The sequence below is a fragment of the Globicephala melas genome, chromosome 14 (assembly GCF_963455315.2).
Source record: "Globicephala melas chromosome 14, mGloMel1.2, whole genome shotgun sequence".
In the NCBI taxonomy this organism is placed as follows: domain Eukaryota; kingdom Metazoa; phylum Chordata; class Mammalia; order Artiodactyla; family Delphinidae; genus Globicephala; species Globicephala melas.
This window is the reverse complement of record NC_083327.1, coordinates 36,671,024-36,692,445: the sequence shown is the minus strand read 5'-3', so window position 1 is coordinate 36,692,445 and position 21,422 is coordinate 36,671,024. Positions and strand designations below refer to the sequence as shown.

At 37.1% G+C, this 21,422-nt stretch overlaps 1 protein-coding gene across 3 annotated transcripts in view; it reads left to right on the top strand.

Annotated features, from left to right (window-relative positions):
• The window catches only part of ATG5 (autophagy related 5), a 119,484-nt gene that overhangs the window by 60,634 nt on the left and 37,428 nt on the right, over nucleotides 1–21,422 (top strand). For all 3 annotated transcript variants that reach the window (XM_030882935.2, XM_030882937.2, XM_060283793.1), the window contains one exon: nucleotides 7,441–7,535. In XM_030882935.2, coding sequence (XP_030738795.1) covers nucleotides 7,441–7,535 — 95 coding nt within the window. The remainder of the gene's footprint in view (nucleotides 1–7,440; nucleotides 7,536–21,422) is intronic.

Here is a 21,422-nt window from a genome sequence, read left to right as displayed (position 1 = left end):
GAGTATCTTTTTCTCCATTGGTCTTTCAAAAGTTAAAATAGATTTTTGTTTTTGTCTTATGACTTTGGAGTGCTCTGAGTGAAGTAAAACTGGGCTTGATTACATGTTAAGTTTGTTTCTGGCCCTCTGAATTTAGGAAAGTGATAAACTGTAACTTAACCTGAGAGGAAGAATATTTTCTCAATTTACAGTAGTTTTGAAAGGTAACAAGTCAGGTAATCTGGTTAAAAATCTATAGGTGATTTACGCAGGAATACATTTAGTTAATTAGCGCTGGCCTGCCACTGGCTATAGCTCTTTAAATCTCTTTTTAGCAAACAAGCTACTTTAAAAATTGTCTTGTAGAGCCAGTGAAGACTTGAATATAATTGAGGGTCATTTCTTCCTTTTTTTAAATTTTTAACATGAGCACATAGAATAAGTTGCGGGTTTTTAACATTATGATTTTTTTTGAATTTTGAATCCCTTTTATGTTGTTACTGGCCCAATTTGAAAATAAATTTGAAGTAAATGTTTCTTAATTGGTTGAAATACAGTAATTGAATTCTGTCTATTAAAATAAAGTCAACTACTTTATTTTATTGACTCTTGGAATGCATTTTAATTGGGGGAGAGAGAGTAACTAATTAAACATGTAAATAGGGTAATTTCAAAGAACGGTTAAGTGTTTAGAAGAAAACAGAATAATACTTTAGCTAGAATTGTGAGGAAATTCTCCCCTGAGGAGGTGACACTTCTGTTGAGACTTGGATGATGACAAAAAAGCAGCTATGTGACGATTGGAAAAGTGGGGGATTCCAAGCCTCTAACTGTGATATGGGGATAAGCTTGGTGTTTTCTAGGGACAGAAAAGAAAAATAGTGTGATTTGGAGCTTTAGTAAGTAAGCAGATTGGTAGCAGCGAGATCTCAGAGGGATGCAGGAACCATTGCATTCCAAGGGAGTGGGAGGGGGCTGAAAGGAACCAGCTTCCCGGGAAGGAGGTATTTCATTACCAACATTATGGTTGCTTGCATGCAGAGTTTGAGTGGGGAGCAGTCTGCCCCATTTGTAGCCAGTAAGGAGATGCATTGGATTTTTTCTTTTAATAATGATTCTAGTACTTAACTTCAAATAATCGTATTGTTAAAGTACATTATAAAGCATTATTCCTTATGGCCCATTAGAAAAATGTTTAGAAATTTATTCATTCATGGTATGATTCAATTTATGTTTTAAAAGAGCATTCTGGATGCTGTATATTATGGATACAAGTGGAAGGGCAGAGCCCAATTAGGAGGCTGTCGCAATGGTTCAGATGAGAGTTGATAGTGGTTTAGATGAAAGTTGTAGCAGTGAATACAGAGAGAATTGCACTGTAAAAATATATATTGATTCCTCTCCTTGAGGCCAGTTTTCTAGACGGTGTGTTACAGCATCTTTAATGTTTTCCAAGAGTGAATCCCAGTAATTGACTTTATTTTAATAGACAGCACTTCTTTTTTAGGGCAGAGGACTATGGTAGTTCTCCTTATTCATGGTTTTGTTTTCCACAGTTTCAGTTTCCTGTGGGCATACGTGGTCTGAAGATATTAAATGAAAAATTCCAGAAATCAGTAATTCACAAGTTTTAAATCGTGCACTGTTCTGAGTAGCATGATGAAACCTTGTTCCGTCTCACCTCAGCATGTGAAGTATAGGGGATGATTCTGGTATATCCACACTGCATGTGCTACCCTCCTGTTAGTCACGTAGTAGCCGTCTCAGTTATCACATCAACTGTTGTGGTATTGCTGGGCTTGTGTTCAAGTAACCCTTATTTTACTTAATAATGGCCACAAAATGTTAGTGATGCTGGCAATCGGGATAGTCTCTTACTGTGCCTAATTTATAAATTAAACTTTATTACAGGTATGTAGGTATAAGAAAAACACAGTATGTGTAGGATTCGGTACTATCCGCTGTTTCAGGCATCCACTGGAGGTCTTGGAACGTATCCCCCATGGATAAGGGGAGACTACTATAAATGTCTTCTCTCAGTTTATTCTGAGACAGTGATGCTCCAGGTCAAAGATTTCCTCAGATCCAGGTTTTATTGCTCTTTTGATTCACTCTAACAACAAATTCCCCAGGGTACAATCCTATTGCCAAGATGAGTGTTTACGAACAGGATTAAGGATTGACCTTCTCCTGGTTTGGTTCTCCTTTCAGCCTTAATACAGAGGCCAGCCTGCTGGTCCTGCCTACTTCTGTTTTCATGACAAATTTTCAGGGGTCCTTGAAGCATTTTCAAGACTTCTTTGAAGATACATCACAGTAACTTTAAACCTCAAACAGAAGTTCTCATGGAAATGTGTGGGTGCAGTTCTGTTAAGAAGCATCCAAGCACCAGTGGACTTGCTGCCGTACAGAGAATGTTCCCTTCCCTGGGTCAGCCCTAACTGTCCTGTTAACATATGACTCAGAGGACAAATGAGTTTGAAGATACAGGTCACATATTTAACACACCTGTGTTTGGTACCTACCAGTAATTACTGTTTTTTTTCCCCTCCTACTTTGCTTCACAAAGATGTTTACTATATTACATGTTAAGAAATTAATTCGAATAGGTCTGTACTTGGATATGTTTTCTGCTATAAATTTTGAAAGCCTCTGGTCAAAACACCATGTATATTACATGACCACCTGTAGTACTGATTTGAATAATACTGTTGATAAATGCAGAATTCTGTGAGGGGTGTGTTCCCTTCAGTAGTGATTTTCAACCATTTGCTTTTCTCTTTAAAGAAAAACTTAAAGCCTGTGTTTTATGGGCCATCATGATCTGACACTTATTTAGGGTGCTGTAAATCTGTTCTTTTTGACATCACAGACTTAAAGAGCAGGAAGTGGATGGTGTGCATGTGGAAGCCATTTCACCCCTTTCCTATGGTTATATCCCAGCCAGCAATACCACATTACTGAATTGAGGCTGGGTCGCAGTCCCTTAGATGTCCTCCACGTTTCCTGTGGGATCCTGTAAACGAATACATTGTTTGTGGCATTTGAATATTAAAAATTATTTTGCCTTGAGTTCTTAATAAAGCTTAAGTGGAAGAGCAGAAACATCCTTTAAGATCGCCACTTTTTTCTGCAGCTTTTTCCATGTGAGGAACAAAGAATACAAATGTAATCAATTTATTTTTCATGCTTCTTAAGAAGATCTTTGGTTTAAAAAATTTTTTTTCTGGATTTTTAAAAAATTTCCAAGACCAATATAAAAGCTTAATTCAGCAGAGAGTGAGAAAAAAAAAATTGGTGGCCACCAGGATTTTGAGGAATTCTGTTTTTAATATCTTTAAAAAAAATAGATTGACTTTCTATAGCACAGCTATAGAAAACAGAAACCAGCTTATCAATCATATTCTTAATAGCTCTGGCAAGAAGTACGTTAAGTTACCTTCTTTTCTCCCATTCTTTGTATAAGCTAAGTGACTGCTAGTTTTAATTTTTTCTTCTACTTAGTAGTTTGTTTTGTTTTAGAATTAGAACTAAATTAACATGAAAGCTGTTGAAATAGATATACATTTACCTAACTTTACAGTTTAAAAAATGAGCAGCTAAAGACCATTGAGCTTCTTTTACTTGTAGGTACTGTTTTCGTGGCCAATGACACAAATAACTAAATTTACAACTTAATTATAATAACTAATTGTTTGGTGACAGGTTAATATATACTTGATTCATTACTATGTAGGAAGTTAGCAATACATCCTTACTCCAATTTTATTTAATTATTGACTAAGGGATAAAAGAGTTCCTGATGTTACAAAACCCAGTGTGAAAGACATTTGGTTATAAACTGAAACTCAGCACTGATTTTCTTTTAATTTCTTTTATTTGTGTCTTTCTAATTAATAACTTTGACTTATAAAAGTTAGATTATTCTTGGTTGGAATGTTTTTGGTATTGTTGAGGAAATGCCTATTTTATATAAGAACATAACATTTTTATAAGAAGATAAAGCTAATCTTAATTAATACAGATTTTTATTATGTCTTTATTCCTTTAAAACATAGTTGTATCAGACTAGGTCCAGTTAGGAGATAGAAACCACACAGAGGGATAAATAGGTTAAGTATGATATACTGAATGATTAAACTCCGGTAAAAGAGTAACTGAAGATATAAGAAAATCATATCTGGTACCCTGGGGCTAAAGAGGAAGGTCACACTTAAAAGGAGCCCCTTCCCAGGGCTGGGTTTAGAACTCATTGGAGAATGTATATTCCAGCCCATTGGGTTAGTAGAGAAGTGTTCACTATTTTGCCCAGATTGGAGCAGGTCTGCAGTGGCTGGGAAGTCAGGAAAATCTGGAGTGCGGGCCACCAGCAACAAGTGGCACAAGCATGCAGAGGGACTGGCGTCTCTGTGGGAAACTGTAGGCCAGCCACCCATATGGGCCTGCAGAGGAAAGCAGGCTGCTAATTTGGGCAAGGAGCCTTCAGTGTGTGTGTGTGTAGGCAGGAGCCCCTTTCTCCTGCAGTGTCCTTTCAGTACTCTCTACTGAGAAAGCTTAATGTGATTGTCACGCTAGAGATGCTTAAAGAAATTGTGTCCGTTATGCCTGTGTGTATATTGACGGGTGAATTTGGAGTTGAGTGTCAGCAAATTGATAATGTGCACAGTAATGTTTCTTTTTTCAGTTTACTTTTTTGCAGTATAGGTACGTGAAAGCTTTTCACTAATTACCTTTCTGTACTTTTTGTTTGTTTGTGTTTGCTTTCCTTCCTTTAGCCCTATTGACATTTTGAGTCAGATAATTCTTGGTTGTGGAGAGCTGTCCTATGCATTGTGGTATGTTTAGCAGCATCCCTGTCTTTTACCCACTAGATGCTAGTAACACACACATATTGGTGACATCCAAAAATGTCCCCAGACCCACAGTGGAGCAAAATCTTCCCTGGTTAAGGACCACTGCTTTAGCCCATTTTTTCCCCTCTGTTAGAAACAGTATAAATTTTTCATTTAATAGAGGTTTGCTTGTGGTTTTTAATAAGTTATATTTTGATAAAGAAGGTGTCTTAAATAATTATAAAATTTTATTTTTAGAAGAGGTATTAGAACTATTTAACTCCTTTTATTTCATCTGTAAGTGAATTAGGGCAGAATTTTCAGTTGATTTGTTATTTCTAGTCTAGCTATTAAGTTACAGACCTAGGATAAGAATCCAAAAATTTTAATGAAAATTTATATATGTAGTATTCTGTTATTCATTGATTCAAGAGCATATGTTGTGCATGCACTGTGGTAGGTGTTAGAGATTTAATGACGAGGCAGTGAGTAAAATTTTAGCAGTGCACGAAGAATCACTTTATTTAGCTATCACATTCTTGCTTGATACTTGAAAGCAGAAAGATACTTTTAAAAAAGCATTGACTGAATAATTGATTCATACATGAAAGAATTGTGGTTAAAGGAGCTACTCTTAGCATTAAGATGCAGTTTTGTGGTTGCAACTGTTGAAACGGTTGTGGGCTTTGAATCAGAAGACCAAGAGTCTTGTCTTGGTTCTTAACTAAACTCATAACAAGCTGGACCTTAGTTGTCATCTGTGAAATTGCCCTGGACTGACTGGGTTCTAAATTCCCTATCCTACCAGTTCTATTGTAGTATGTGTCTTTCCCCAGATTGGAGTTGAAAATGAGATTAGAGAAGGCCTAGAGCCTGTCACAGTCATCTAAGAAGAAACAGCTAAACTTTGTTTTTTATATATAATTATGATGGCTTAAGCAGTATGAATATATTACCAGTAAATTGGGTTGAGATGAGTCTAGTAGTAGAGAATATACCAGGCTGACCTGAGATTCTGGAGTATTCATGTACTTTACAGAGATTTGATTCTGAGATAAATTTCTGTGTATAAAAAATATTTTAAGGTAGAAATCCGGATGAGTTAAAGGCGTTAAAAAACAACACACAGAATGGGAAAAAAAATAGTTGTGTATTATTTATCAGATTAAGGGGCTTGTATCCAGAATACATAAAGAACTCTTACAATACTCAACAACAAAAAGATAAACAACCCAGTTAAAAAGAGGACAAAGGATTTGATAGTCATTTCTCCAAAAGAAAATATATAAATGGCTAGGAAACAAATGAAAAGATACTCAGCATAATTAGTCTTTAGGGAAATGGAAATCAAACCATAAGGGGATACCACTTCATACCCACTAGAATGACTATAATAAAGAAGATGGACAATAATGTGTTGGCAAGGATGTGGACAGATCAGAACCCTCATACATTGTTGGCGGGGGTGTAAAATGGTGCAGCCTCTTTGGAAAGCAGTTTGGCAGTTCTTCAAAACATAGTTACCATATGGCAGATAAACAGTTACTGTGTAACTCAGCAGTTCCATTCTTAGGTAATATGCCCAAGAAAATAGAAAATACGCATCCATACAGAAACTTGTACGTGAATGTTCATGGTAGCATTAATCATAATAGCCAAAAAGTGGGAACAGCCCAAATGTCTACAAACTATTGAATGGGTAAACAAAATGTGGTATCTCCATACAATGACATATTATTTGGTAGTAAAAATAAAGTTCTGATAACATGCTACAACATGAATGAACCTTGAAAACATAGTAAGAAAGAAAAACAGATGCAGAAGACCACATATTATATGATTCCATTTATATGAAATTTCTGGAATAGAGTAGAGATTAGTGATTTCCAGGGGATGTGGGGGGAGGGCATAATTATTAATGGGTAAGGTTTCTTTTGGGGATGATGAAAATGTTCTGAAATTATATATTGGCAACTCTGAATATGCTAACAACCACTCAGTTAACACTTCAAAAGGGTGAATTTTATGGTATGTGAATTATATATCAGTAAAGTGGGGTTTTTTTTGTTTAAAGCAAGCCTTACATTTTTAAAAAGGAGTTGTTTAATCAGTCTGGGATTAAGCTGCAACTGACAGTTATTTAAGTGTCAGTTTCACATTTCTTTCAAAGCCTGTCCTATAATTTTATCTTTTTTCTGTTTAATGTGTACTGTGTTTGGTATTTTTACTTTGTTTCTTTAAACAATTTGTGGTTAAACTTTAGGTCACTTGAAGCTGTGCCTTTAGTTTAGACAGTAGGAATAGGACCAAGGGAATCGAGACATTCATCTATACCTGATGTTTTTTGCTGTGATAACACCAGTAGTCATAATCTATTTAGAGTTTCTCTTATGAGAAAAAATGTCTATGGAGATATCTAGGAAAAGGAAGCAACAATAATGTAGAAAAAAAATAATTTTATATCTTGCTTTATGTTTAGCTATGGAAAGATAAGTTTAAGAAAAATAATATAGAAATAATGCCCTTTCAGAAACTTCTATTAGAATGGATGCTTAACAACTTTAATCTCTTCATATGAGGTATTAAATTATAATGTTGTTCATTTTTAATGAATAATTTATCATTACAGACAGATTTGACCAGTTTTGGGCCATCAATCGGAAACTCATGGAATATCCTGCAGAGGAAAATGGATTTCGTTACATCCCTTTTAGAATATACCAGGTAGGAAGTAACATTTTTAACAATACCAACTTATGAAAGTCTCGGACATCTTACTTCTTGAAGCACTCTAGTCCAAACTCTTTTCGGTTTGCATAGTAACTGAATAACATTTATTAGGGTTTTCCAGATCTCTTCCTTTTGGTGGCAGTCAAATCAGAGACTGTACTGTGAAATATGTGACTCATTTAGTTGGTGCTCTTTATTTGCAGATTTTGTATTTGCAGATTAGCCTGCTTGCTAAAATTTATTTGCAACCTCAAAGTCAGTACTCAACAGTACTTCCCTGGACATGTGCAGAGTGATGAAAAATTTGCTTTGCCCATGTGCACATTTTCAGTGATGCTGTGCCTTCTTGTTTCTGCTCTCATACTGTAAACAAGTGACTTTTCCCAGTCTATTTAGTGCCGCGTTCTTCACGTTTTTGTGCTTTTCGTTGGTAATTTTGATGTTAAAAATGACTCCCAAGCATAGTGCTGAAGTGCTACCTTTATACAGAAACATGCATAAAACAAGGTTATGTATTGATGAGTTGAAGACATGTGACCAGAGACTTGCAGTAACCCTTGTAGTCCCCCTAAGAGCAATGGTTCAGTATTTGTTAATTCAGTCAGTGTTTGCAGTAACTTTATAGAACATAAGTACCACAGATGAGAATCGACTGTATTTGTTTTAGATGATGGGTCCTCAGTGTTGTACAACAAAATAAATAGTAGCGTCTCATTACTGTACACTTTCATGGGGTTAAGAAACTCCATGTTTCTGTAGAGTACTTTAAAACTACCATATATTTCCTATGTAGCAATACTGAGTAAATTTTCATTGAATGAATGGTATCCAGAAAGCTAGTTGCCTACGATCATGGAAAAAGCAGTTAAGAATAGGAATTAGAAACACAGTATCACAAACATAGACTCTCATCTAGCAGGCCTTCGATTCAGACTCAAAGAGATTGTGTCATAACTTCTCTCTGTAGCCATTTTTACTATCTAACAGTCTTTACTCATAGTTACTTCTACAGTTATTTTTTAATCTTTTATAGTGCCATCAGATTAATGTGTGTTCAAAGAGGAAAACAAACTGTCCAATTGAAAAGTAAAAAACAAAAATCCCAATATACTCAAAGAATGAAAAGTTTTTATGACTTAAATAAGGTTGCTTCTCATTTATTTCATTAACATAATGGCAAATAGACTATGTTTAGATCATGGATTCATAATACGTACAATAGAAATAAAATGAGAAAAATGCCTGATGGAATAAAGACCAGATGATCTAATCAGCCGCACTCCTCTGCTTCCTTTTTTCAGGAAAGTAAAATTTTAATTCCACGAGTCTTTGTTAAGCACAAATATTACCCAGTGGGTTTGGAAATGCCATAATTTATTTATTTATACTTTATCTTATATCATGAAGAATCTGAGGCAATTTACAAGAATATATTTTGTATAGTCACAAAATAGAAAAAGGTTGAAATTTAAAATTAGAGCCACCAAAGATATAAAATGGAAACCCAGCATGAAATGAACTACGCTATGAATAAGTGAGATCGTCAAATTTATTAAAATTGACCTATAAATTTGACCCCAAGCTTCCTTGTAGCCAGAGCAAAGGGGAAGGAAATGTGATGAGATATAACTTTGTTTTTCATTTTATATATGATGAAAACTTACTAGGTCATCAGGAAAGCTGACTTTTCTTGAGCACCACCTAGGAAAGAAATTCTCACATGGCCTCACTTTGAAGGGACAGGGCAATCAATATCCTTTATACCTTACCTACAGTAAAAATATAATAATAGTTTCAGTAAAGCTGCTTCCTAAAGTGTCACTCAGCGATAGCTAAAGACAATGTGTCATAAGCCATGGATCATCCACAGTATAATAAAGACTTGGCGAAGTAATGGGAAGGCTAAGGCAGAATAAAATTTTAGGTTATTTTATGGAAGAATGTGTTTATCAAATAAGAAGGAAAGTAATTGATGGAGCAAGGCAGTTGAGGATTGGGATTAACCAGTAAAGTTTTTAGCCCGAGAGAAGAGAGGTTTGCAGAGACCTGTTAAGGAAAAGGAAGGGAAACATTGTTGCTGCTCACATGAGAGAGTCTCAGTCTTCTCTGTACAGGCAGCAGAGCAGTAGAACAGTTTCGGCAACTGTTAATGTTAAACAGTGTGCAAATAGGACAGTTTCTATATCTGCGTAAAATAATGTGAGAAAGGTGGCAGGAAGCCTAGTTGTATGGAGAGAAGAAATGTCTCACGTTACATAAATTGGTACTGACCACCTAGGTATTCCCTAAGAGAACTTCAGCAGTGATTTTACAGAACTAGATTCAGTAGTGATATGCTTTAGTTATTGCACTGAGAAAAGCCAAAACGGAGTCAGATTTTATGGACTAAGTATAGTACTTATAGTGGGTAGGATCCTTTATGTGGTCTGTAAATCTCATAGGGAGAGGCTGCGTCTTCACCATCACTGACATAGATATTGGTGATTAAAATACGGATTAAAAACAGTAACAGGTTATTACGGAATTTTAGAGTGGTCCTGAAGTTTTCTGAGTAGATTTCATTTTTTTTTTTTTTTAATGCAGCAGCCCACTTTTGGGTTGAACTTGGAAGGGGTGGGTAGATGGGGATAAGTGATATTGACTCAGGTGGCTTGACTCTGTCCTCCTGGGGACCAGTGGTTATAGCATCACATATTTATGGAAATTCTAAAGCACAGTTTGAAAATCTCTTTATCTAGGCCTGGACAGGTTCAGTGATTTGCCCAAGTTAGGTAATTCTTGATCTAACTAGCACTGTGGATACACTAATACACTCAACATGCTAGTGATATCTTTGAAGGCAAGGTTAGTTTTTTTTGTTTGTTTGGGCTTTTTTTTTGTTTTTTCCTTTTTAAATCTGTGTAGTAGGATTTATTTAGCACAGTGTTACGTACACTGTAGGTGCTTCACAAGTACTTACTTCGTTGAATCTTGGAATATTAAAAGCACCAAAGATCACATAATTCTGAAGCTGAAAAAAAGACTTTATAGTTCAAATAATCCAAAACTGAAAGAACTAGCTGGCTTTAACAAGGATAGTGCTGTTGTAGTAATTGAAGAAAACACACTTCTAAAATTAATTCAAATGGTGGGAGAATAGTAGGAGCAAGTGGAAAAGAGCTGTTGGAGGGGTTGCATCCAGAAACAGCGCATGATAGATCAAGATCACAGTTTTGCCTTATTCACCTAGTCTGACAATTTGTGACTTCATGTAAACCTCTCTGAGCTCGCCAAGTTGTCAGATATTTGAGACATAAAGGCCAAAGCAGTTTCCCTTGAAAAACAGGTTTCCTACTAAGAGCACTGCACTAGAAGGGAGGCCTCTGAGGCTCTGTGGGAGGTGTGACACTGACGAGTTGTGTGTCCACAGGCGCTTACTGTCTTGCTGGGCCTTCATTTCCTCATCCACAAAATGAAAAGGGCATGACTGAGTGAATTTATACATCTGGTCGGAATTGTTCTTTAAAGAAGCCATATTACAGGTTTATCTAATTATACCAATGATATTCTTTTTCAAACACTTTATACTCCTGATTTCAGAGCAGATTTATTATTTTTACAGTAAGTACAGTTCTTTCCTTTATGGCAGTATTTACCATTCTTTTCTGGGGAATATTGTCAGATGTATCCATACCTGTTACTGTCATATCATAACATTAAAAGGATTCAGAGAGAGAATGTGAGAGAGAGAGGGAAAGAGAATGTGTATGTGTGAGAGAGAATGGTTTTCATAAAGTGCTATAATTAGATAGAAAGTGGGAAGCTAGAGAATTCTCAAAATTTGCTTGACAAAACCTGGCTGCCAGGTGGTGACTGTTAGGGCAGAGCTTGCTGCCTGATCTTTCCTCTGTCAAGACAGTGGCAGCTTTTCCTCAAACAGGGAGAGACAGAGCCTCAGGGTTTTTTGTTATTTATCTATTTATTTATTTTTGGCTGCGTTGGGTCTTCGTTGCTGCGCGTAGGCTTTCTCTAGTTGTGGCGATGGGGGGCTACTCTTCGTTGTGGTGTGCAGGCTTCTCATTGCGGTGGCTTCTCTTGTTGTGGAGCACGGGCTCTAGGCATGCAGGCTTCAGTAGTTGTGGCTCGTGAGCTCTAGAGTGCAGGCTCAGTAGTTGTGGCACACGGGCTTAGTTGCTCTGCAGCATGTGGGATCTTCCTGGACCAGGGCTCGAACCCATGTCCCCTGCATTGAAAGGCGGGGTCTTAACTGCTGCGCCACCAGAGAAGACCCTGAGCCTCATGGTTTTATTGGTTCTCTTTATTGACTTTGCTGTTGGCTTTACCCTTATCTGGTTTGGTTCTTACTGGAACTTGATTAAAATTTTAGACGTGAGATGCATAAGTGAATATAAAAATTTAGGAGACTTAGTTTTTGCCCATTGTCCATTCTCTGGCTTTTTCCATTTCCCTATTTTGTACTTTTGAATCTTCATTCATACCTTGACCAAAGGAAGATGGGATCTGCTTTCTGTTTTCCTTAATTATATGATCTAAAGGTGATACCATATTTCTCCTGTTCTACAGCTGATTAGTTTGTGTGGTTGGGATAGTCTGTTGATTAAGTGTAGCTTTTACTTATGTGGCATTTTGATTAATCTGTACTTTTCATTTCTTTAATATACTAGATATAGATCTCTGTACTATTTGAGACCTTAAATTAGTAAGTAAATTTAAATAAAACCTGAAAATCCAGGTTTATTAATAAGACAAATAAAGGGCATAATTTTGCTAAGCTTTTTTCTTTGCAACATTCTAATAGAATTCCTGTATAGCAGGGGGTAGAAAGGATAGGACAGCGAGCATGCTTGGGTGAGGCCCATTTTATCTTTGGAAGCCTCAAAACCATCTTAGGATGTAGGGATCATTATCTGATTTTACACTCAGGAAACTGAAGCTGAGGAATTTTTTTTTTTTTTTTTTTTTTTTTTTTTTTGCGGAACGCGGGCCTGTCACTGTTGTGGCCTATCCCGTTACGGAGCACAGGCTCCGGATGCGCAGGCCCAGCGGCCATGGCTCACGGGCCCAGCCGCTCCGCGGCATGTGGGATCTTCCCGGACCGGGGCACGAACCCGTGTCCCCTGCATCGGCAGGCGGACTCTCAACCACTGCGCCACCAGGGAAGCCCCAGCTGAGGAATTTTAAATCACTTGCTCAGGGGCACACATATGAAATGTGGAACAACTAGTATCCAGACGTAGGTGAGACTTACAAAGAAAATATAATTTTATTTATAAAAATTAAGTTTACAGAATTTTCAAGACATAAGTGTTACATAAAGTGAAGTCCACTTTGACCAAACCTAGAAAATCTCTAACTGGTGATATTCTTTAAAGGTTGACTTTTATACAGATTGTTGGAAAACTTTAGTTCTTTTTCATCTGTAATTTGATTACCATGGACTCAAAATGACTCTAAATTCAATGATGGAATTTTAGTGGTAAAAGTAAAATAGGTCCAAAAGTAGTTTAGAGATCCATTACAGACCCCAAAATGTGTCATTTCTGTCATTTACATGGCAGTTTACTTTAGCCTCTGTGTTCCTGAAATCCAGGTGCTTCATATTAGCCAGTATTCTAGAGACGAGGTTAATGGCAGGAAGTGCTTCAAAAATGTAACTAAAATGTTATTGCGATAAGCACACGTAAACAGGTGTGATTAAGGAGGATATCTGTTTAAAAAGACTTGTAAAGTGACTGTGAAATCCTTAGGCATTGGTATTTAGGTTGTATAGTAAAAATTAGGCACATAATTTCTGTTTTTCAAGAAGCAGTGGATTCATAACTGTTATCCTACCAATATGCTACATGTATGAAAAGGTTGTCTCATTCATTCATTCAAGTTCATTTGTTCACAGACATTGCATGCTATGCCTAATACTGTGCACAGGGGATGCAAGTGGTTATTAATACGGTACATCATCCTTTAAAAGTTTATAATCTAGAGGTGGAAATAAATTAATCAAATAAGTACACAAACAAATTTTAAATCACAACTGTGATTGGTGCTGTGAAGGAGAGGTATATAGTGCAATAAAGCCTAATTCCTCTAAGGGGAATCTGATCTAGCTTAATAGGGCAGAGAAGCCTTCTTTGATGAAAGTGTCATGTCTTTTGAGGTCTGACAAGTGGATAGACTTAAGGTAGGCAAAGAGTAATGAGAGGACCTTTGAAGGCAGAGGGGACATTGTAAGTATGAGGACAGCCTGTTGGTCTTGAGCACAGAGTTGGGAGCAAAATAAATATTTTGCTTACTTTTCTTTTGGGTTATTTATCTGATTTAAAAAAAATTATTTTTATAGATATTAACCATTTTTCTGTCAAACACTTTGTAAAAAATAATCACAACTATAAAATTTGTCTTGATTTTTTATGGTATCTTTATGTAAAAAATGTTTACAAACCATTCCATTGGTTTATTTGTATTTTCTTTTCTTTTCTTTTTTTTTTTTTGCGATACGCGGGCCTCTCACTGTTGTGGCCTCTCCCGTTGCGGAGCACAGGCTCCGGACGCACAGGCTCAGCAGCCATGGCTCACGGGCCCAGCCGCTCCACGGCATGTGGGATCTTCCCAGACCGGGGCACGAACCCATGTCCCCTGCATCGGCAGGCAGACTCTCAACCACTGCGCCACCAGGGAAGCCCTATTCGTATTTTCTTATAACAGTATTATTTTTATTTGATTTTAGTCTTCTGATACCTGCTGGGACAATTCACCCCTTACCTTTTTTTCAGTCTTTTCATGCTTAATAAGTGGAAATACATTTCTGTTTTAATTTTGGTAGAATTCACCTTTTTATATCATTAAATCTTCCTACATAAGAACATGGTACATCTTTTTTGTTTGTTTTTGTTTTTGGCTGCATTGGGTCTTCGTTGCAGTGCGCGGGCTTCTCATTGTGGTGGCTTCTCTTGTTACGGAGCACGGGCTCTAGGCGCGCGGGCTTCAGTAGTTGTGGCTCGTGGGCTCTAGAGCGCAGGCTCAGTAGTTGTGGTGCACGGGCTTAGTTGCTCTGCGGCATGTGGGATATTCCCGGACCAGGGCTCGAACCCATGACCCCTGCGTTGGCAGGCGGATTCTTAACCACTGCGCTACCAGGGAAGCCCAGGTACATCTTTCTTATTCAGATTTTGTTTTATGTTCTCAAATAGGCCCTGTGCCTTTCTTTTTAATTTATTTCTAGGTGTTTTTTAGATTTTGTTTTTCTTTATTTCATTTCCATTTCTAGATATTTATTTATGGCATCAACCCCAAAAACAACACCTCTTGCTGTCATTTTTATCAGCCATTTCTTGTTTGCTTTATCACATTGCTAGTATTGCATTGCCAAGACAGTATTGAAAATAAACGTTACTAGCAGGAATTCAGCCTTTTTTCCCAGCTTTTTCCTTAGCCTTTGGGGATCCATAGGCTCGTTGGTCCTTAGGCTCATGTCCACCCAGAGGGGAGAATATTGCAGAGGGTTTGTAGCTCCTCCATGTAGGTCCTCCCTGCCTACTCACCCCAATAGGTGCCTTAGCTCAGGAGAGCCACTGTGTTGGGTATGAGATAGATTTGGGAGTAGAAGGGGGAGGGGGAAGCGTTAAGCTTCCATGCTCCCAGAATCCTCTCCATGTATAGTTGTTATTATGCTGTTTTTTCATGTAAAGAATTATATGGCGGTAATCCTTGGGGCAAGGTGTCTAATACTTAATTCACACTCTAGCTGTGGCGGTACATGCTACAATGAATATTAAGACATCTGTGCTTAAAAACACGATTTGTATCTCATATGTAAAGACAAGAAAGTAGAGAATGGATGCTCAGTTCTCAAAATAACTTCACTTCTGATCCAAGTGAAGGTAACAGTTATAAAATGATAAATAACCTGCAAGTTGAAGGCATATCATTCATTTTCACCTTTCTATATATAAATTTAAGGTGAGCTTATGAAGTTAATTTCTTTCCAGAGTATTTTTTTTTCTCTCTCTCTCTTTTTTTTTTTTTGCGGTATGCAAGCCTCTCACTGTTGTGGCCTCTCCCGTTGCGGAGCACAGGCTCCGGACGGGCAGGCTCAGCGGCCATGGCTCACGGGCCCAGCCGCTCCGCGGCATGTGGGATCTTCCCGGACCGGGGCACGAACCCTTGTCCCCCGCATCGGCAGGCGGACTCTCAACCACTGTGCCACCAGGGAAGCCCTCTCTTTTTTTTTTAATAGATCTTTATTAGAGTATAATTGCTTCACAATACTGTGTTAGTTTCTGTTGCACAACAAAGCAAATCAGCCATGTGCATACACATATCCCCTTATCCCCTCCCTCTTGAGCCTCCCTCCCATCCTCCCTATCCCACCCGTCTAGGTCATCACAAAGCACCGAGCTGATCTCCCTGTGCTGTGCTGCTGCTTCCCACCAGCCAGCTGTTTTACATTCAGTAGTGTATATATGTCCATGCTACTCTCACTTCGCCCCAGCTTTCCCCTCCCACCCCATGTCATCAAGTCCATTCTCTATGTCTACCTCTTTATTCCTGCCCTGCAACTAGGTTCATCAGTACTGTTTTTTTTTTTTTTTAGATTCCATGTATATGTGTTAGCATACGGTATTTGTTTTTCTCTTTCTGACTTCCTTCACTCTGTATGACAGACTCTAGGTCTATCCACCTCACTACAAATAACTCAATTTCGTTTCTTTTTATGGCTGAGTAATATTCCATTGTATATATGTGCCACATCTTCTTTACCATTCATGCGTCGATGGACATTTAGGTTGGTCAGAGTATTTTAAACATTTATTAAACAGCTAAGGAGAATTTCTTCTTTAGTAAGCGCAGAGAAGAAGTTGAGCCTCTGTACTGTGCTTATATCTTTGTGTTCATCACAATGCCATACACATAATAGGTGCTCGGTAAATACACAAACTGTATAACAAACTAAGGAAGGTCTCATTATCTATGAAGGTGGTGGTCATTCTGGTCTCATAATAAATTAGACTGTAACATTCATACCATACATTTTTACTACAGAATTCTGGGCTGGATTTTCTGTTGAGTAAACTATCATTCTCTACTGTTGCCCTAACCACTCTCAACCACTGTGCCACCAGGGAAGCCCTTTGTTCTTCTTAAGATTGCTTTGGCTATTCAGGATCTTTTGTGGTTCCATATCACAAAATTTTAGGATCAGATATTCTAGTGGGTTATTTTTTTGAGATCTAATTCACATCCATAAAATTCACCCCTTTAAAGTGTACAGTTTTAGTATTTCACAATTGTGCAGCCATCACCACTATCTAATTTCAAAATATTTTCATCACCTCAAAAAGAAACTCCATACCATTAGTAGTCACTTCTCTTCCCTCCTCTCCCTGGCCCCTGGCAACTACTAATTTACTTTCTGTTTCTGTGGATGTGCTATATGGACATATAAATGGAATCTTATCACCCATTAGTAGTCACTTCTCTTCCCTCCTCTCCCTGGCAACTACTAATTTACTTTCTGTTTTTGTGGATGTGCTACATGGACGTATAAATGGAATCACATCATATGTGTCTTTTTGTGTCTGCCTTCTTTCCTGTGGCATAATATTTTCAAGGTTCATCTGTCTTGTAGCATGTAGTACTGCATCATTTTTTTAACTAAGTAACATTCCATTGTATGGATACATCACATTTTGTTTAACCATTCATCGGGTTGATGAATATTTGGGTGGTTTCCACTTTAGGGCTGTTATGAAGAAAGCGCCTATGAACATTTATGTACAAATTTGGGGGTGGGCATATGTTTTCACTTTTCCTGAGTATATACCTAGGAGTGGAACTGGTGGGTCATATAATAACTCCACATTGAGCCTTTTGAGGAACTGCCATATTGTTTTCCAAATTGGTTGCACCATTTTACATTCCCACCAGCAATGAATGAGGGTTTCAGTTTCTCCATGTCCCTGCCAACACTTGTTATTGTACATCGTTTTGATTAGTTATCCTAAGTGGATATGAAGGGGTATTTCATTATGATTTTGATTTGCATTTCCCTAATGACTAATGATGCTGAGCGTCTTTTTATGTGCTCACTGACGGTTTATATATCTTCTTCGGAAAAATGTCTCTTCTTTGCTTATTTTTAAATTGGGTTGTCTTTTCATTGTTGAGTTGTAAAAGTTCTTTATATATTCTGGATCCTAGACCTTTACTAGATATATGCTTTATAAATAGTTACTTCTGTTCTGTGGGCTGTCTTTTTACTTTCGTGGTCATGGCCTTTGAAACACAGAAGTTTTTAGTTCTGATGAAGTCCAGTTCTTTTTGTGTTGTTGTTACTTATGCTTTTATGTTATCATATCTAAGAAAACCTTGCCTAATACTAAGTGATGAAGATTTCCTCTTATGTTTTCTTCTAAAGTTTTATAGTTTTGGTTCTTTCATTTAGGTGTTTGATCCATTTTGAGTTAATTTTTTGTATATGGTGTAAGGTAAAGGGGTCCAACTTCATTCTTTTGTATGTACATATTCCAGTTCTCCCAGCGTGATTTGTTGAAGACTTCTCTTTCTCTCATTGGATTGTCTTAGCACTCTTTTTGAAAATTAGTTGTCCACAATGTGTGGATTTGTATCTAGAGTCTCAATTCTATTCCACTGATTATATGTCTGTTCTTGAATTCTGTAGCTTTGTGTAGTAAGTTTTGAAATCAAGAGGTATGAGTCCTCCATCTTTTTTTTTTCAAGATTATTTTGGCTATTCTGGATCTTTTGCATTTCCATATGAATACTAGGATCAGCTTGTCAGTTTCTACCAAAAAAAAAGACACTTAGGATTTTGATAGGAATTGTATTCAATATGTAGATCAATTTCTGGAGTACTGCTATCTTTTTTTTCTTTTTGGCTGCACCACACAGCTTGCAGGATCTTAGTTCCCTGACCAGGGATCGAACCTGGGCCCACAGCAGTAAAAGCCCATGTCCTAACCACTGGACTGCCAGGGAATTCCCTGGAGTATTGCTATCTTAACAAACAATATTAAGTCTTCCAATCAGTAAACACAGGATTTTTTCCCATATATGTAGGTCTTCAATGATGTTTTGTAGTTTTCAGTGTACAAGTTGCCCACTTCTTTTGTTAAATTTATTCCTACGTAATTTTTTCTTTTTGATCCAGTTTTTATTATCATTTTTGGACTTTTTGCTAGTGTGTATAAATAGTATTGATTTTTTTGTATATTGATCTTGTCCAGTAGCCTCATTGAACTTGTTTCTTACTTCTAACAGTTTTGGGGGGGGTTTTTTTGTTTGTTTGTTTGTTTTTACTGCTGCTTCCTTAGAATTTTCCATATAGAAGGTCATATCACTACAAATGGAGATAGTTTTACTTCTCCCTTTCCAGTTTGAATGCCTTTTACTTCTTTTTCCTGCCTCATTTCCCTGACTAGAACCTTCAGTACAGAATCAAAATAAAAGTGGCAAAAGCAGACATCCTTGTTTTATTCCTGATCTTAAGGGGGAAGAAAGCTTACAGTCTCTCATTATTGAGTATGATGTTAGCCTGTAAGTTTCTCTTATATGCCCTTTATAAGATTGAGTTCTGTTCCCTATATTTTGTTGAGTATTTTTATCATGAAAGGGTGTTGGATTTTGTCAGGTGCTTTTTCTGTGTCTATTCAGGTTCTTATGTGGGTTTTTCCCCTTTATTCTATTAATACGATGTATTGCATTGCTTGATTTTCTTTGTTGAACCAACCTCGTATTCCTGGGATAGATACCAGTCAGTCAGATTATATAACATATGTAGCTGGGTTTGGTTTGCTGGTTTCTTTCTTTTCTTTTTTTTTTTTAAATTTATTTACTTTTTAAAATTTTTAGCTGCTTTGGGTCTTTGTTGCTGCATGTGGGCTTTCTCTAGTTGCAGCGAGCAGGGGCTACTCTTCATTGCTGTGCGCAGGCTTCTCTTGTTGCGGAGCACGGGCTCTAAGTGCATGGGCTTCCGTAGTTGCAGCACGCGAGCTCAGTGGTTGTGGCTCACAGGCTCTAGGTGCTCAGCTCAGTAGTTGTGGTGCATGGGCTTAGTTGCTCCGTGGCATGTGGGATCTTCCTGGACCAGGGCTCGAACCCGTGTCCATTGCATTGGCAGGTGGATTCTTAACTACTGTGCCACCAGGGAAATCCAAGTTCGCTGGTTTCTTGTTGAGGATTTTGTGTCTATATTCATAATGATTGTTGGTCTCTAGTATTCTTATCTTGTATGTCTTCATCTGGTTTTGATATCCGGGTAATACTGGCCTCATAGAATGAGTTGGGTAGTGTTCCCTCTTCTAGTTTTTGGAAGAGTTTGTGAAGGATTCGTGTTAAATCTTGAAATAATTGGTAGAATTCACCTGGGAAGCCATCTGGTTCTGGGTGTTTCTTTGTGGGAAGTTTTAAAAATTAATAATTCAGTCTCTCAACAGTTTTTGCCAGTGTTCTCATTGCTTTTATGGAAGATAGGATATTTGAAGTCCTTACTCGATCATTACTGATGACATCACCACTTCTAATAATTCTTAACCTCCAAATTTAGATAGGTGGATTTTGTAGAAATTTGGGAAAGAGAATAAAGACTGAGGAGTTTTCTAAGGTTTTTTTTTTAATCTGTTCTTTCTAATTATTTCTAAATACAAAAATTTTAACTTAACGTATTGCTTAAGAACATGAATATTGCTATAAATGATAGATGATTATTACTTTTTCTAAAAGTTGTCTATCCTTGATTATTTTGGAATTTTTTTTCTACATAGGTTCTCCAGTAAAGAACTTTGAAAAATTTGTAGGAATTGAATCTGTAACTTTCATTAATATACCAAGTGGTTAAGATGGAGAAGTTTCATTTAGGGAAGTATATCCCAGTTAGCTGTGATTTGGGGCATTCACTTCACATCTCTGGACCTCAATTTTATCATTCGTAGAATAGGGATAATAATATTTCATAGGGTTGTTAATGAAAATTAAATTTAATACTTTTTGATATTATGCCTGGCACATAGGAAATAATTTACAAATTATTTGCTGTAATTATTATTAGATTTTATTGCTGTGAATTATCTTATCAGTGATGATAGGGATTGCCATACCCCCTATGACTACTATAACATATGTGACAAATAGTTCACTCCATTTATCAATATATTTCTGGTCTTAGTGTAGTCTTCTCTGTGAGGCTCTGTCTGGTCCCCCAAATCTATTACTCATTACTGCCAAATACTCACATAACCGACTCTTTCTGTTTCAGTTCCCTATTTCTTTACCACTTTCTTTCAATTTTCTAGACAAAATACCTTGGAATCTCTTTTGATTAGTTTCTTAGAATTGTACAGTACCAGAACTATTTGCATTTATCACTTTCTTGCCATTTGCACTAATTTCAGTTACTGTTAATTTGATTTTCATGAAACAAAGCTAGACTCCTACCAAATAACATCATGTATTGTTCCCTAAAACATGCTTGATATTTTAATTTTCTTACTCTGTTCACTCCTGCTGGGAATAGCCCCTATTCCCAGAATGCTTCTTAACGCAGCTCAAATGTCACTTCCCCCAAGAAGTCTTTCTTGATTTCTCTGTATGTGCCCCAACTCTTCATACCATGTATAAATTATTTCTTCTTTCTCTGAATTTTGTTTTAAAACATTCCCTTCTGCCTCTTATTATGGCAAATGTAATTATACATTAGGAGGAATCCTTAGGAATCATCTAATTCAGCCCCCTAATTTTAGAAAGCTTGCACAAAACTCTTGCCCAGATGTTCAACTGGATACTTAATGGCAGAGACAAGAAGAGTAGAACTTGAGTCTTGGATTTCCAGCCTGGTTCTTTTTCTACATGCAACATTGTAATATAGAC